This window comes from Ochotona curzoniae, unplaced genomic scaffold (genome assembly GCF_017591425.1).
Source record: "Ochotona curzoniae isolate NIBS_2020 unplaced genomic scaffold, NIBS_Ocur_1.0 contig_908, whole genome shotgun sequence".
Lineage (NCBI taxonomy): Eukaryota > Metazoa > Chordata > Mammalia > Lagomorpha > Ochotonidae > Ochotona > Ochotona curzoniae.
In genome coordinates, this window is record NW_024466607.1 from 15128009 (window position 1) to 15145466 (window position 17458).

The window sequence follows — 17458 nt, forward strand, 5'->3', positions numbered from 1 at the left end:
TCCCAGCACATGCAAGGTGAGGATTTTAGCTACTAGGCTACCACACCCTGAATCTTATTGTAGAATTGAAATCAAAATGGAGTAAACATGGCTCATTGCTAACTGCAATTCTTTTCGCTTTTGTAACTTCTGCTTTGCTTGCTTGGCTAACAAACTGTGTGAGCTTGCAGGCCTAATGGCCAACATGACCTTTAGTGCCAGTGACCCCCAACTCCCATAAATCAAGGCCCTAGCTTTATTAACCCATAGATAATCCAAGATCGGGGTCTACTTGTCACAGGTGGCGCCAAGGTTGGAGCCCAGACCTGAGGAGAGCAGGCAGGAGCTGGCAAGCCGAGATAAGCAAGGAATGTGAAATCCTTCCTCACTCACCTCTCAAGCTTTTGTAAATTGTGTCCCCCTCCCCCACGCGAAGCTGTGTCAAACTTTGTAATTGTACTGGTCAGGGCCACACTCCCACTCGGGCTGCACTCAGGTAAGGGGTGTTGGTCACGACTGGCCGGCGGGTTGTTCAGTCGGTTGCCCTGTCTCTCATTTATAATAAAACTTTGTTGTGACTGTCACTGGTGGATGTAACATTTTGTTTAGTGGTTGAGTCAATGCAACATTTTTTAAAAAAGGTTTCAAGGTAGACTTTTGAGAGGCAGCAAGTGACAGCTAAAGTATTTGGGATCCCTGTCACTCATATAGGAGACCCATTAGGAGTTCCTGGCTCCTCACTGGTAAGCCTGACCTCACCATGGCTGTTAACAGGCATTTGGGAGTAAGTCAGCAGATGGAAACTGTTGTGTTTTTTTTTTTTATCACTCTGGCTTTCAAATAAAAATGAATAAATAAACATTAAAACACATACATAAACTTCTACTTGACCATAATTCCTATCTGGTCATCTAGAAATATCTTCCCAGGAACCCAAGAATAAAGCAGTTTTCCTTCAATTCCTAAGTTCTCAGCCTCTTGCCAGGTTTGTCACACCCCTACCTCTCTGCTAGAGGTTGGGCCCTTCCCCTCCCCCCTTCACAGAGAGGAATGGTTCTGAAGGCAAAGTCCAAGGTTCTTGGTGCACTGCCACAAGGCAGGAGGTTCCAGAGGGACTGTAACTGTGACCCTCAAGATGGAACTGTGCCATAAAAGCTCAGCTCCTGCATTTTAATCAAGCTTTCCTTTCCACCACACAAGAACAGCCTCGCTTGTAACTCTCCAACCCCCGATCTTTCCTGGCCACACTGGAATATCATCATTTGATATATCAGTAAACCTGGACTGGAGAGAACAGATGACCCAGGTCACCACAGACCAGGGTTGCTCCAGCATGTTGAGAACAAGTGAGACTCTGCCTGTTAGCTCAGCCACCTTTGTGGCCTGGGAGACGGGGTGGGATGCAGGCTGGGCCTTGTGGCGGTCCACATGCCAAGCTTGCACTGAGGACTTTGGGACAGTTACCAGCCAAGGCCACTGCGCCAACCATCCTCCCTTGGAGTGGCAGCCACAGAGAAGTCTGAGTCAACCCAAACTGCCTCCTCCTTCCCAGCCCTGAGCCCCTGCCTAAGGCTCTGGGGAAGAATGCTGGCCTCTACCAGGAGCATACGGACTGCCTGCAGTGATGTCTCATCATCGAAAGAAAAGAGTATCACACGATGCAAAAATTAGAAACAATTTTTTATTGCTTCCTGTTAAAATAGAGCGCTCTCATGAGAAAAGTGTGTACAAAAAAAGGGTTTTCCTACACCCCGGGTTTCCTCACTTATCCCAGAAGGCTAGGACTGTTCCCACTATGTAGGAGGGAAAGCGCCCCACCCACTCCTGGGAAATTCGGCTACTCTAGCTTCTGTTTTTCTTCCATAGGCCACACTCATCTCTGTATCGCTCCATTATTGGTGTATGTGCTGATCACCAGAGCACATACAGTTTTGGTTACTTATATGTATTTTTAAAATATCTAGAGCCAACAGTTAACAGGTGAGCTACCCCCAGGCTTATATGCCCTGTCTCCCTGGACAAACAGACATGGGCCTTAAGTCCACATCCCCAGGCATGGCAGAGGATTCGATGACATCCAGGGAATCAGACAGGTATTATTGGATAAGGACTAAAAAACCCAAAAAACAAAACTGATCATCTGATTGAAAACACAGACAGTGCCCCCAGGGAGAGGCTGAGACTGAAGGGAATTTTGGGATGTAGTGGGGCCAACAGTCAGTGAGGAGGCAGCACTGTGGCCACAGGTGTTATCTGGCTTGGAGGCCACCTAGTCCATCCACGAGTTCTCTTGGGAGCCTTTAAACTGACAGGAGTGAATTCAAGTTCCAAAATAGCTCACCCCAGTTATTACAAGGTAGAAGATATCATTAAGGCACAGTCTGACCCCACCATCCCCTCCCCTCAGCAATCAGGACTGCCCACTGCTGCTGCTCCTTCTGCTTCTCCTTGGCGTTGTGGCTTCCAGCGTCCAAAAGCCTTGAGCAGCCTTTCACCTCACAAGTTGGGAGTAGCCCAATTAAGGAACTTCATGGCAACTTCAAAGCCAAGGAAACAGGCCTGAGAAGGGATTGGGAGGAAAAGAAAGGCCTATTCATAGACGCCTCTCAGCCCATGCCACAGCACCAGGCTGGGCTGGGACCCCGAGCTGACTCCACTTCAGCCAAGGTCCTGCAGACAAGCTGTGTTCTCTCCCAAGCGAAAGAGAAATCGTGTAAATCCCATAACTGCTAAGGGTGGGATTCTGAGAAATCTGAATCCCAGCAGCAAGCAAAAGTCAGCCCAACCGCACCTCCCCACCCTGAGCTCCCAAGGGGAGACACAGCAGCTGCTGGCCACTCACCGCGTTGGCGGGGAAAGCGCGGATCATCACTGCATTGAAGCCCTTGTACAGAGATGTGATTCCCTCATCCCGAATCAGCTCCCTCAGCACATCGCGGAAACCATTAGGATACTTCCCAGGAGGTGCTGTGGAGTAAAACCAAAGTTTTCAGGCTTCAGGACACTTCCTGAGTTGGTCACGGAAACCCCTATGGTGACAAACAGTTAAGTCTTCCCCTGAAGGGTCGAGGCCAGCATCAGGGAAGACACATGACACATCGGTGACGGACTCACAGACAACACAGCTCGCTTAGAGGAGACACACAAATGCCTGCCTTTTAGTGCCAAGGGAGCGGAAAGCAAGTTGCAGGATGAAATATCCCTTGCGATCAGTCAGGAGACTGAATGTGACTATTTTTGTTGTGGATGTTCAATTGATTTTTATTGTGGGATTTGAGCTCACATCTCACTTGGGATTTAGGCTGACATCAAAATGAATCTAGAGTTTCCAGAAACCAAAGGACTATAAGAGAGAATGCTGGTGAGACAAACGCTCGGAGCTGCTATGGAGCCTGTGTAACCGTAAGGTCTTAAGAACTCTATTTGGGGACCCCGTCCAAACTGGAACTGGAACTCAAAACTCCAACCACAGGGAAAATCACAGAATCTGTGGAGTGCATGTGTCAGAATGGGCCTCCTCAGTTACTGAAGGCTGTCCAGTGGACAGCATGCCCAGACATGGCGAAAAGGACACATCACTGAGGCCTGGATGGAATATCGAGCACTTTGGATGGCACAGGCCAACTCTCCTGGCCAAGCTTTCACAGCAAGTGTCTGGGTGAGTGGAGACTATGTTAGCCGATAGAACTTAGAAAGATTTCCTCAGTCTTGGAGCAAGGAAATCAATAACACCTCAGAACTATTGAAACCACCTAAGGCAGCACCCTCAGAACATGTTCCACATCAGTGACCCTGGGACGACTTTGAGTGGCTGTCCCCCACCCCAGGTACCGAAGCAGTTAGCTGCTGGGAGCAGTCCTCTACCCCTTCTTTAACCCCTTCCTCCAGATACAGGAATTAAAAAATATTTGGAAACAATTGTCTTATCCATGTTCACCCATTTCTCCACCCTTCCCACCCCTAATCAATGATCCACATGGTCATCCATCCTTTTCAACTATGTTAAGAATAAAAAGCAAAAAACAAACCAAAAAACCTCTGCAGGATGGTGGCACGATATCTCAGTGGCTAAATCGTCGCATTGCAAGCACCAGGATCCCATATGGGTGTTAATTCATGTCCTGGCTGCTCCACTTCCCTTCCAGCTCCCTCCCAGCTTGTGATCTGGGAACACAGGGGATGATGGCCCAAAGCCTTGGAACCCTGAACCTATATGGGAGGCTAGAAGAGGCTCCTGGCTTCAGATCAATTCAGTTCAAGCCATTGTGGTCAATTGGGGAGTGAACCAGCAGATGTAAAATCATTCCATTTTTTCCTTGCCTTTGTAAATCTGCCCCTCAAATAAAAATAAATGAATATTTTAAAAGGGGAGGCTGGAGTGGTAGCCTAGTGGCTAAAGTTCTCGCCTTACATGCACCAAGATCCCATATGGGCACTAGTTTGTGTCCCAAATGCTCCACTTCCCATCCAGCTCCCTGCTTATGGCCTGAGAAAGCAGTCAAGGATGGTCCAAAGCCTTGAGACCCTGCTCCCCCATGGGAGACTCAGAGCAAGCTCCTGGTTCCTTGCTTCAGATCGGCTTAGCTCTGGCCATTGTGGCCACTTGGAGAGTGAAACAGTGGATGGAAGATCTTTCTCTCTGCATCTCCTTCTCTCTGTAAATCTGCCGTTCTGATAAAAATAATAAATAAAATTTATATATTTTTAAGATTTATTTATTTTTATTAGAAAGGCAAATATAGAGAGAGGAGAAGAGACAAAGAGGAAGATCTTCTGTCCATTGTTTCATTCCCTAAGCAGCCACAATGACTGGAACTGAGCCATTCTGAAGCCAGGAACCCAGAGCCTCTAACAGGTCTCCCACACAGGTGCAGGTCCCAAGTAGGGACGTCTTCTACTGCTTTCTCAGACCACAGGCAAGGAGCTGGATGGGAAGTGGGGCTTGCAGGATTAGACTCGGCGCTCATATGGGATTCCAGACTATGCAAGGCAAGAATTTTAGCTGCTAGGCTACTGCGCTAAGCCCAAAAATAATAAATAAATTTAAAGAGAGAGAGAGAGGGAGAACTCTGTAGTGTGGGCAGTGGCGCTGAGGTGTGCAGGACTGCAATGCTGGCATCCTATAACAGCTTAGGTTTAGTCCTGGCTGCTCTACTTCCTACCCAGCTCCATGCTAATGTACCTGGGAGGCATCAAAGCTTGTTCAAGTCCTTGGGCCCATGCACCAATGTGGGAGACCTGGATGAAGCACCTGGCTTCAGCCAGGACCAGCTCTCACTGCTACAGCCATTTGTGGAGTAAACCAGAAGCATATGGAAGATATAGCCTTCTCTCTCTCTCTCTCTCTCTTTTATAACTCTGAATTTCAAATAAATGAATCTTAGAAAAAAAGAAGACAGTGCCTCACTTTGAAAAATAAAAAAAGAACTCTGTACTCCCTCGGATCCCATCCATTCCACTCTCTACCACTTACCTGTCTGGAAGCGAGACTTGAGCACATCAGGGGGAATTGCTACAGCCCAGTTGAAGATCCCTGCAATGCCACCAGCCACCAGGATCCGGGGCGCACTGAGCTCACTGACACTACGGAAGAGCAAGCACAGCCCCAGTCAGACAATGTCTGAGAGTGTACTGTTCAGACGACCCCTTCTGTGGCAGGCAGGGCACTGACCCAAGCAAACACGGACCGAGGGGAGCGGTGCAAGGCCAGGGTTCCCGGGAAAGGCAGCTGCTACGGGGAAGAGCAGGTTGCATGCACCTGTTTGAAGCACTCACTCCTCCGAGTGAGATACAGAGTGAGAGGTGTTCTCTGGGCCTTGGCAGTCACAAGAGGAAGTGCATACTTCTGTCCTCCTTCAGCTTTCAGACCCACCCAAAAATAAGGCAAACAACCCATGACTGGGGAAAGCAGTTTTGAAGCTTCTCTGTTTTCCTCACCTCTTTCCCTCTGGAGTGAAGATATTTTTCAGCCATTCATAGGTCATGAAATACATTCCACTGGCTGGAACATCTGTCAGTGGCAAGGAGAAGGTAAATCAGAGTATATAAACTCCAAACAGACTTCTTCAACTTGGAAGAGCCAAGGCCTGCACCCATGACAGTTTCCTGAGAAGTTTCTCAGAGGCCATATCTTCTTTGCAATTGTCATTTTGTAGGTATCATGCTCTAGGTTAAGCCCTGGCATGAGCGAATGCAAGTAAAGACCCAGGGCAGCAGTTCATGTTTTGAGCTCCCTTAGAGGAGACACCACTGACACCCATGCCCATGTACTGGCTCTATGCCCAACTGCTGTCATAAGACAGGCCTGAGGCTGTCTCCACCTCTCTCACTTCCACCCCACTGGACATGCCCCTCAAAACCAGGGTGTGCCCTACTGCCCCTATGTTATTCTCTCTTCTCACTCTTCCCTCCAGCCATGATCATCCACTGACTTTCCATTCCCTGCCAACGTTCAATGTCATCACTTCTACTCCAGCAGATACTCATCCAGGTCCATGCCAGCCAGGGTTAGACTGACTAAAAACAGGACGCCCACTGCTAGCCTGGTTAGCATGGTGATTGGTATGGTGCCAATGCCAACCTAGGAATCCCTCTGTAGCTGTCCCACCTCAGGGAATCCTTCTGGGGTGATCTTGGGTGAAGAGTCTCAAAGGGGTTACCTCGCATGAGGGTCAGCACAGTCCCCTTATAGATGCCTCGGATCCCAGACTCCTGAAATAGCTTCTTGGCACAGTCCCATGGACCAGCATACTTAGTTTCCCCAGAAGAAGCCTGAATCTGAAAGAGAGCAGGCAGGCACTTATAATGACGCATCCAACATACTGCCAGGCTGTAGTCACAGGAGGCCGGGGAGGGAACCAGGATAGCCCTCCCCCATGGCCAGCAACCAGAACGTCCTGGCTGGCCTGTAGCGTCATTGGACCCTGGGCCTCCCACAGGTACCCAGCAGTAAAACGTGCCCCACCCTCAGGCGTCAACAGAAGCCAAAACAGAACTTAAGCCTCTAACTCCACCTAGCTGCATCCTAGCTCCTGCTCAAACGGGCTGGTGTACGAGAAAGTTTTCTAAAACTGAACATCTAAATGTAATCCAGCACAATCTGTAAATACCTAAATTAAAAAAAAAAAAAAAGACTCATCCTACTTACAGTCATGAAGTTCCCAAACTGAAAAGACAAGCAACAGATGACACCAAGCCAGATTCTTGGAATCTCAGAATCACCTGACAGATTTTAAATCCGCTTTGGTCCTTCACAGGACACGTATGATCATGTGCAAAGCAGATGAGAAATACAAAAGCCAAAGGCCCGGACAGCAGATAGTCTCAGGAGAGAAACAGAGGATGCACTGGGGACTAATCCTGGCAGCCCCACTTCCCATCCAGCTCCGTGCTTATTATGGCCTGGGAAAGCAGTTGAGGACAGCCCAAAGCCTTGGGACCCTGCACTCACGTGGGAGACCTGGAAGAGGCTCCTGGATCCTGGCTTTGAATCAGTTCAGCTCCAGCCACTGCAGCTACTTGGGGGGTTGAAGCAGTGGATGGAAGATCTTTTTCTCTCTGTATCTCCTTTTCTCTATATATCTGCCTTTCAATAAAAATAAATAATTTTTTTTTTAAATTTTAAGCCAACAGGGAAAGTATACATACAGTGTGATTTCACTAATAAAGCATTCTTGGAATTATAAAATTCTACAGACTAGGTATACTCTAAGAGCACTGGGCTTTTGGGCAGCGGATGGAGACATAGGGTGACCTGGGCAGGAGCAGTCTCCCTTCTCTCTGAAGGGACCCGACTCACCTTTCCAAGTTCCAGAAGTGGCTGCTAATAATGGTGGGCAGGGTGGGACAGGTGGGACACTTTAGCTCATTTGTTTTACTGTTCTGGTTCTGGATTCTACTACCACTGCTTCCCTATTCCTATACACCTTGAGACTGTTTTTGCACACCTGACCTAAAACCTTTACAAAGGATGAAAGGACATAAACATACACACAGAGTGGTACACTGAATGCGAAAAGCAGGCTGCCTCCATCTCAGATCACACCCTTACCTGCAACAAGCACTTGATCCGCTCTCCCGGGGTCATGATTCCTGTGGTGAATACGCCAGACAACATTCCAGCTGCGAATAGCTGCGGGTAACTATATGCAAAACAAACACCAGAAGCGCATCTCAAGAGCAGTGCAATTCCAGCCAAAAGGATGATTTTGTAAGAAAAAGTAAGTAGAAGGCTGGCTACTAATACCCCAACATACTCCAATCTTCCTGGGATGTCCAACCCTAGGCTGGACACACCTTCTCTGCTGGGACGGGGGAGAGTCCTGAGAAGGTGAGCTGTGTGTGTCTGTGTGCACAGAGCAGCATGTGGACACTCCCTGACCACCTCGCCTCTTCTGTCACTTCCCAGCCATCCCAGGGTGGCATTTGTGTGTAACAGACATTCCTGAGCTTCCAGCCTCAAGACCTGGATCAAGCTCCTCTCCCACATGGCAATACTGCATCCCAGAATACCACCACAGGAAGGGTCAATACAGCAGGGAGCAGGGTTCTTAGAGCCTCTTTACACAGGCAGGAAGATGGTTGCTCTGACTGCTGACGTCACGGTATGACAACACTGCCCCTATCCCATGGCTGTGGCTCTGCTACATCTGTAAGCTGGCACAGGTGGAAAGATCTGGCCCCTTGGCCAGGATATAGGCCCGCGGGTCACATGGCCTAGCAGCTGTCACATACAGCTGCCAAACCACTGCTTGTATACCCATGGCTATTTAGAGAAGCTGAGCCTACTCAGAGAGTCAGGAACACAAGCTCATGTTACAAGAACCTCCAGTAGCATCCGGGAGCCTTGCTCAGATTCCTGTGGTGACAGGATATAACCACACAGCACCCTGAATATCTCCCCCTGAGCTCCTGAGTGCCAAGCTTGGCTGCCTGCAGTTTCATCCAGGACTTGTCACCTGCGAGGCTCACGCTGAGGGCACCCTGTTAACCAAGGATTTCCACTCAGAATTCTCTTGCATCCTAAGAAGCTCCTCCACTTTTATTAATGATGCACAAATTCTGAGCTCTGTTTCTTTCTTTTTTTTCTTTTTTCAGTCAAGCTTTTAATGAAAAGATCATAAAATAGTAGTTTCTTGTCGCTGTACATTAAGACTGCCCGTTTCTGCACGGACAGAGATGGGAGGTGGAATAGGGAGTGGTCATTCGGCTAGGACACTGGATGGCTGCTGAGCTCTCTTTCTGATTCAGTTTCCTCTTCAAGCCAAATAGATTTCTTAAACTTATTAAATGCTGACTTCATTATAACAGAGAAATCAACATCAAAAACCCTTATAATCATGTTCTAAAGATGAAGGAAAGGGCCACTGTTGAGGTATAGCAGAACTAAGCCATGCCTACAGCTCTAGCATCCCTCTACAAGCACTGATTCAAGTCCCAGCTGCTCCACTTCCAGTCAAGCTCCCTGCTAATGCACCTGGAAAAGCCCTGACAGATGAGCCAAATGCTTGGGTCCCACACATGGACAGGAGACTTAGAAGGAGACTCCTGGCTTTGGCCTGCCCCAGCACTGGCTATTTTAGCCATTTGGGGAATGACCAGAGGATAGAAAATTCTTTATATGTATCACCCCACCTCTCTCTGTAACTCCTTCAAATAAACAAAAATAATTTTTTTTTTAAAATATGAAGGAAAACAAAAGATGGAACTTTCTCTTCTCTCAACCAAGTGACGGCCAACAAGGCTGCTGCTGTCAGCATTCCTGTGGCAGGTACTGCCCAACTCACAGTGTGGATACACACTGCAGCACTCAGACCTGACTCATTTCCCTGGCAACTACTGCTACCTCACAGATGAAATCACGGTCATCTAGTAAGGGTAGGAAACAGGGGCTTCTTCCTTTTTCTTTTTGGTTGTTAAGGCAAAGGAAACCCAAGTTACCTCCTTGACGTGGGCTTGCGGGGCCCAAGAGTGTAGGCAGTGCCTGACATCATCAACAGAGTCGTGCTGGGCCCTCCAGGCCTGTAGACACTCACCTGAGCACATCTTCTGGTCCCTTCTGCTGCAGCTTCTTCCCCAGACCATATCCAAAGAAGCAGATGGCAAACATCGGGGTGACCCCGATGATAGGGGCAGCCATGCCCCGATACAGTCCTGTGACGCCCTGCAAATAACCACAGGAACAGAACTGTGTATCCACAACACCAGAACATGGCAACAGGAAGCAGTGGGTCCTCTGACAGAGGCCCACTGTCCTCTCCAAACAAGAGGGGATTTAATGAGGAACAAAACCTGCACCCCTTGAAGGACCATAAGGCAACCTGGTAAAAGGCAGTAAAGCATATTTTTATGTGGAAAGTATTCATCTAAAATTTGTTCTAAATAAACAGAGATGCAAGATTGGCAGCAATTCAGAACTGTTGAACTATTAAAACAACTTGAGCAGTGCCCTCGGAGCATGCCCCACATAGGGGACCCTGGGATGGAATGCGAGGTTGGGTGGGGCTTCTCCCTTTATCTCCCCCCTTACCCCAGATACACACACACACACAAATGTGGAAACAATGGTCTTACCCACTTTCCTGTAACACTTGACCCTTTGTGCCCTAATCAATTATGCAAAATGAAAAAAAAAAAAAAGAAACAGAGATGTAAAAAGAAAGAAACTAGGGCCCAGTGCAGTGGCCTAGTGGCTAAAGACTTTGCCTTGCATACACTGGGATTCCATGTTGGCAATGGTTTGTGTCCCAGCTTCTCTATGTCCCATCCAGCTCCCTACTTGTGGCTGGGAAGGCAGTGGAGTGACCCAAAGCCTTGGGACCCTGCACTTGCGTGGGAGACCTGGAAGATGTTCCTGGCTCCTAGCTTAATACTGTCTTGGCTCTGGCCATTGTGGCCACTTGGGAAGTAAACCAGCAAATGAAAGATGTTTCTCTCTGTCTCTCTTTCTCTCTGTAAATCTGCCTTTCCAATAAAAACAAATACATGGTTTTTTTAAGAAGAAATTTTGGGGATCCAGAATCACAGCATAGCAAATTAATATGCTGCCTGTGATGCTGGCATCCTGTATGAACACTAGTTCAAGCCCTAGTTGCACCACTTCCAAGCCAGCTTCCTACTAATGACCAAGGAAATGTAGCAAAGCATGGCCCAAGTCATTGGGCCCCTGTACCCATGTGGGAGACCTGGAAGAAGCTCGAAGCACCTGACTTCTGTCTGGCCCAAGCTTCCTATTTGTAGTAGCATGAACCAGCGGACAGAAGCTCTTTCTCTCCCTCCACCTCCCTCTTTTCTCTATGTAATGCTTTCAAATAATAATCTTCTCTGAAAATTTTGTACTTTGAGGATCAACATGGTGGCATGGCCTGTAGTACCAGCACCCCATATGGGTAGCAATTCAAGTTCTGGCTGCTCTCCTTCCTTTCCAGCTCCTTTCCTATGGCGTGGGAAAGCAGTAGAGGATGGCCCAAAGCCTTGGGCCTCTGCATTCATACGGAGTCCTGAAAGAATCTCCTGGCTTCTTTAGACCAGTTCAACCCTGGACATTATGGCCACTTGGGGGGTGAACCAGAGGATGAAAGATCTTTCTGTCTCTTCTCTCTTTAAATCTGATCTGTCTTACCAAAAAAATAAATACATCTTTTAAAAAAATAAAAAGTATTTTCTGGCTATTAAGATGTTATTTTTATTAGATCTACACATAAACCTTAACTAGTACAGTTTAGCAATGAAAATGGCTATGCAGGAGCCAATTAAAAAAATTAGAAAAAGAGGTGTTAATCAAGGTAGCAAACCAAGGAAAAGAAAAGATTAAGGACCTGACGGAACAGAGGTTGAGACCAGGAGAAATAAAACACACGTCCAGGATGGCACTGGGTATCGCAAGAGGAAGAAGACAGAAGATCCTAGGAGAGGTGTTCCCAACAAAAGCAAAGCAAGAGAACACACACTGAGACAATGAAAGTTAACTGCTGGGGAAGTGTGGGACACACGTCCAGCACAACCACACGGCAGGATAAGTAACACATTAACCTTACAAATCTGTCCCTCTGGGGAAGAGCAGTATGTGGTAGCAGATACCATACCTCTCGAACAAGAGTCTTCCGGAAACAGTCGATGGTTCCAGTGTACATAGCAGGCTGTCCAGGCAAAGCTGGCGGCTGTGTCTGTAGTCGGACCTGAAACCAAAAGTTGAAATTCAGTCACCGAGACCAGTGTTGCAATGCAGAGGGTAAAGCGATTACTTGCAATATCTGCATCTCAAAATAAAAGTGCTGGTTCAAGACCCAGCCACTTCACTTCCAATCTAGCTTCCCACTAATATGCTTGAGCAGGCAGCAGAGGATGGATGGCCTGAGTGCTGGGGCTCCTGCCTGGTCATGTGGGAGACCAGGATGGAGTGCCAGGCTCCTGGCTTCAGTCTGACTGCTGTGGACATTTGGGGGGTGAGCCAATAGATGGATGACTTATTCTCTCCCTCTCTCTAACAATACATAAATTCTATATACAAAGTCACCTATCAGAATCAGAACTGCCTGTTCTAACTTGGTAGAGTCAAGTTGTCTACCAAACAGAACCTGCACTTCCTCCATATGCCTTCAGGATTGACAAAACCTGCTGCATTCAGCCTTCTCTGTCACTGACACTCCACTCCTGCTCCTTAGGAAACATCCCCTTGTATGATAGTACCAGCTTGTGTATTTATCTTCATCAGTCAACAGCCATTTGTGACTTTGCCATTTTATTACAAACACTGATAGAAACAATCCTATAGAAGTTTGTGTGTGAATGTATGTTTTTAATTGTATCAGTACTGTTTTAGGGTTTTTGAGACAAACAGCATCAGTGGTGAGTGTGGATGTTTTACCAGGCATCAGCTCATGCAATTCCGGAAGCTAAGAAACCTAAAGATGCACAGTCAGCAAGATGGAAATCCATGAAGAGTCCATGATTCAGGTCAAGCCTGAAGGCAAGAAGACTCCTGAGACAGCCCAGCGGTCAGTGAGGTTGGGAGGTGTAGCTCTTCATCCTAGTCAGGCCTTAACTGATGGGAGAAAGGCCACCTGCCACAAGGAAGAAAGGCTGCTTTCCTCAATCCGCCAACTCAAACATTATCATCCGAAAACACCCTCAAGGATACATCCAGAAAAATGCAAAACCAAAAATGTGGGCCCTGTGGCCCAATCAAATAAAATTAAGCATCAATTAATTTGATTATTAATGCACTGATTTTCTGGGTCATAGGTTAACACTCCAACCTCCTGAGAAATTGCCAGATTATTTTCAGAGTGGTTTCACCATTTTACAGTCTGACCAGAAGTGCACAAAGGTTCTAATACCCCTATATCCTCATTAACCCTTGCCATTATCTTTTTATTCTACCCATCATGAGCGTGTAATGAGATCTCATCATGATTTTCAACGGTGGGTAAAAATGTCAAAAGTTTGTTCATGGGTTTATTTTCCATTTCTACAGCTTCTTTGGAGAAATGTCTATTCAGATTCTTTCCCCAATTTTCATTACTTAAAATCTTGACAAAAATCTCATGAGATTTGAACTAGTCTACTCACCCAAGCTGTTTCCTAAAACCAATCCAGCTTTGTGCTAATGCCTACCCTGGGAGCCAGCAGATGGTGACCCAAGTTGTCTTTGCCTCCTCCATGGGAGACCAGGATTGGGTTCATGCTATCGGCTTAGGCCTGGCCCAGCCCTGGCTGTCACATGCACCTGGGAACTGAACAAGTGAATGGACATTGTGTATGACTCTTTATTTTAAATAAATAAAAATAAACAGAGGGCCTGGCACAGCAGCCTCGCAGTTAAAGTTCTCAGCTTGCACACAGCAGGATCCCATATGGGTGCCAGTTCCAATTCTGGCAGCCCCGCTTCCCATCCAGCTCCCTGCTTGTGGCCTCAGAAAGCAGCTGAGGACGGCCCAAAGACTTGGGACCCTGCATCAGCATGGGAAACCTGGAGGAAATTCCTGTCTCCTAGCTCCTGATCGGTGCAGCTCCGGCCGTTGCAGCCACTTGGGGAGCGAATCAACAGATGGAAGATACTTCTCTCTGTCTCTCCTTCTCTTTGTATATCTAACTTTCCAACAGAAATAAATAACTTTTTTAAAAATAAATTTAAAAAATTTTTAAATAAACAGAATATTCTTATATGTTAAGGCCTTACACATCACATCAATGAAGCATGACCTAAGTCAGGGATGGAGAACATCTGGTCCACAAGCTGTGTACAGCCCATCCAAAATCATCTCATCCAGCCCTGCCAAGGCAACCACATGCAGGTTCCAAAATTCAATAAATCTTTGGCTGGGTAATTTTTAAGTTCATAATTTTATAAAAATATGTATTTGTTTTTATTTGAAAGGCAGAGTTACAGGGAGAGAAGGACAGACAGAGAGATCTTCCATCTGCTAGTTTATTCTACAACACAGCTGGAACTGGGACAGTCCAAAGCCAGGAGCTTCCTCCAGGTCTCCATGTGGATACAGGAATGCAAGCACTAGGGTCATCCTCCACTGTTAGCAGGGAGCTGGAATGGAAGTAGAGCAGCTGAGACTCGAACCAGCACCCACATGGGCTGTCAGTGGACTTCTCCACTTTCCTGTGCCATGGCACCAGCTCCCAAGTTGATCATTGTGTGAATAATGTTATAAGTATCCAAATGGTCTTCAGCAGAAAAAAAAACTTCCATCTTTTTATTCCCATCTAGGCAATGGAAGTGAATGCAAGTCTATGGGGGTTGATGGGAGATATGACATCAGAATCAGTCAGAGAATTCTGTTCATTTTTACAACAAAAACTCATTCCACTGACCCTCCATGGTCAGGCAGCAGCCTTCCTAGGTACTAGAGAGAAATGAATCAAAACTTCTCACAACCTTTTGTGATTTCATATAAAAGTCATACCTGATTTACCTGACATAAATTAATTATCCAAACCAGTGACAACATACTATCCTCCACGGTTGCTCTTATTCTGTGGTCTAGTGCCCACTTAGAAGCCCATACGCTCCCTTAATCCCTGCCCTGCAATCAAAAAGCACATGTTGCCAACTTAATCCCAGGAGGCAGGGCTTAAGGGGATGTGTTGCCATCAGAGTGGGTGGATGCCAATCACGCACATTTGACTTCTTGTCCTCACACGTTCTCTTGCCCTTCCATGGGGTGACAGAATGGGGTGGTGCCATGGGGTAACAGCAACCATGCCTGTGGCAAATGTAGGTCCCTGAGGGTTGGACTTCCCACTTGCAAGAGGCATAAGAAAGCAATTTCTGTTCTTTAGCAATGAACCAGTCCTAAGCAGTCTGTTCCTGCAGCACAAAGTAGACTTCTCCACTTTCCTGTGCCAGGCTGTCGGGGCTCCCTCAACCTTTATTGTCTGAGCTCAGCCAGCCCTTCAGTGTCTGCCCTACAACCCACTGTCTTCTGCAGTTCTTCTGCTCATGAGAGGCTGAAATGTCACAGGTCTCAGCCTGTCATTCCACAGGGCCACAGGGTTCTGACCCATTCAGTTTCTGCAAGCACCTCCAGGGCAGGCTTTGCCTGGAGCCCACTAGCTCTTTGAAGCCAAGAACAACAGGCAGAGGTAGGTGGTTTTGGAGTTGACTTGAAATCTCTGGCTACTAAATATGCCAGGGAGCATTTTCAGTCGTTTGCAAATCAGTCCAGAGGTTGCTGGGTTCCTCTTGGGAGTGACCTCAAGGACACAAGTATACAGAGTTAGGAGTGACAAGTAGACAAACTGGGAGATTGGAACTGCATTGTTCTTCACTAGGAAGTCCCAGATGCCTATAGCTAACAAGCCCTCTGCCCACTGGGGTCAACACTAACAGAAGATGGACAACTGTCCCTTACTAGATGGTGCTACTGGAATAACCAGTAAGAAGCACTATAACACACCCAGCAATTCCCACTGGTAGAGTAAACATCTGACTGCATGAGGCATTAAGGCCTAACCAGCCCTGCAACTTTAATCCTGATCTTGGAGGATGAGCTCAGGGCACCTTCTCTCTTGGCATGCAAGGCAGCCAAGAGATTGCTACATTGGGCCAAAAAGAAGACCCCATGACACAACATCCCAACAAGCCCTTATGCTAGCTTCCACTGGCAAGTGACAGATCCACCCCGACCCTTGCCCGCTCAACCTTCTACAGAGATTAGCAAAGCAGGCTGCAGCGGCACTCACTAAGCCTCAGCGGCGCAGGAGCCGGACTTTGGTCTGCACAAGGGCCTGGCTGGAATGTTGTGATGGAGCAGGACCAAGCAGGTGCCCTCCTCCCTCCCACAGCCTCGGTGGAAGCACAACTGGTCCCCCACAGAGACCCGGGACCATCCACCTGGCCTTTGCTGTCCCAATAAGGGCCTTGGTCACCCAAGGACATCAGCATCAGTCGCCTCTGCCCAGAAAGCTACCCAGGCTACAGGAAGGGGAATGACACTTCCAAATCCCCTTAGGGAGCCAAAACGCTGGGAGGGATAGGGCCCAAGGAGACCTGTCCCTAATCCCCGAACAGGTCTTTAAGTTGGCTTCTCCGGAAGGGCTTTATAGGGGATCTGCTTCAACTTGGAGGATAATGTTAGGGTTGCTGGAGCTTCCCGGGGCCGCCTCTTCTTCCCCATTTCCACACAACTGGGTGCGGAGGCAGACTGCAGGGACCCGAGCCCCTGACAGGCTGCGTGTTCACTGGGGCGCCTCTCGGGGCCGCTTCCCGCCGCCCGGGATCCCCCTGAAGAGACGCTCGGGGCTTTTCCCACGGACGCCCGCCCAGGCCGCTCGCCCCCTGGACCCGCGCGTCCCAGCTCTCCCGCACCTTGACCGTGTCCAAAGGGTGCCCTACGAACACGAGGCACATGCCGCCAAAGCCTCCGGCCAGCAGGTTCTTGAGCGGGCTGATGGGCTTGGGCTGCTCGGCCATGGTCAGCGCGTCCCTCGGAGCCTGTGGGCTCGCTCCCAGCCGTCCCGCTTCGCCGCCCCGCCGCAGCGCCCGCGCCGCCGACCTTTCACCCACTTCGCGGGGCGGGGGCAGGGGCGGGGCCCAATCCTGAGCAGATCTGGAGGACGGCCCGGGAAGTCCTGCCCGGCTTCCGCCAGCAGTGCTTCCGGCTTCGGCCCCGCCCACAGGTGGGCGTGATCAGCGCCGATGCGCCGTGTAGGCGGGGTTTGGGAGTGACCGTGGGATGGGTTTCCTCCTCCAGGAAATCTTCCTAGACTTGCGGGTTTTTTCCTTGTAGGGTTCCGGTTCAGCCATTTGTTCCACAGAGGTGGACTGTTCCCCGTGATGTTCCAGGCGTGCTTTTAGAGGCTGGAGCGTCAGCTGGAAGCACATCACACAACTGCTTACTGACAATAGCAGAGACAAGTAAATGGAAAGTGCATCTTGTGCCAAAGGGTAAAAACTGCTTGAAGAAAAACACACCCAGGGAAGTTGATGTGAGGAGTCAAGGAGGCAATTTTAAATCAGGGAATG

The 17458-nt window shown here is 48.4% G+C and overlaps 1 protein-coding gene across 1 annotated transcript; it reads right to left on the reverse strand.

The window, feature by feature from the left end:
- Positions 1-1642: 1642 nt before the first annotated feature.
- Positions 1643-16991, reverse strand: SLC25A20 (solute carrier family 25 member 20). Its single transcript, XM_040994426.1, has 9 exons — positions 16802-16991; positions 12063-12155; positions 10014-10141; positions 8030-8120; positions 6639-6756; positions 5917-5989; positions 5453-5562; positions 2822-2946; positions 1643-2538 (listed from the first exon to the last, which is right to left on the reverse strand). Exons 1-9 carry the CDS (start codon positions 16904-16906, stop codon positions 2476-2478), a joined length of 906 nt encoding a protein of 301 aa, XP_040850360.1. The 5' UTR covers positions 16907-16991; the 3' UTR covers positions 1643-2475.
- Positions 16992-17458: the final 467 nt, after the last annotated feature.

Coding starts and splice junctions, on each gene's coding strand:
- SLC25A20 (XM_040994426.1), bottom strand. CDS start 16,906: ATGGCCGAGCAGCCCAAGCCCATCAGCCCGCTCAAGAACCTGCTGGCC. Junction 10,142..12,062: donor GGAAGACTCTTGTTCGAGAG/GTATGGTATCTG, acceptor GGTTATTTGCAG/GGCGTCACAGGACTGTATCG. Junction 8,121..10,013: donor GGACCAGAAGATGTGCTCAG/GTGAGTGTCTAC, acceptor TTTTGCATATAG/TTACCCGCAGCTATTCGCAG.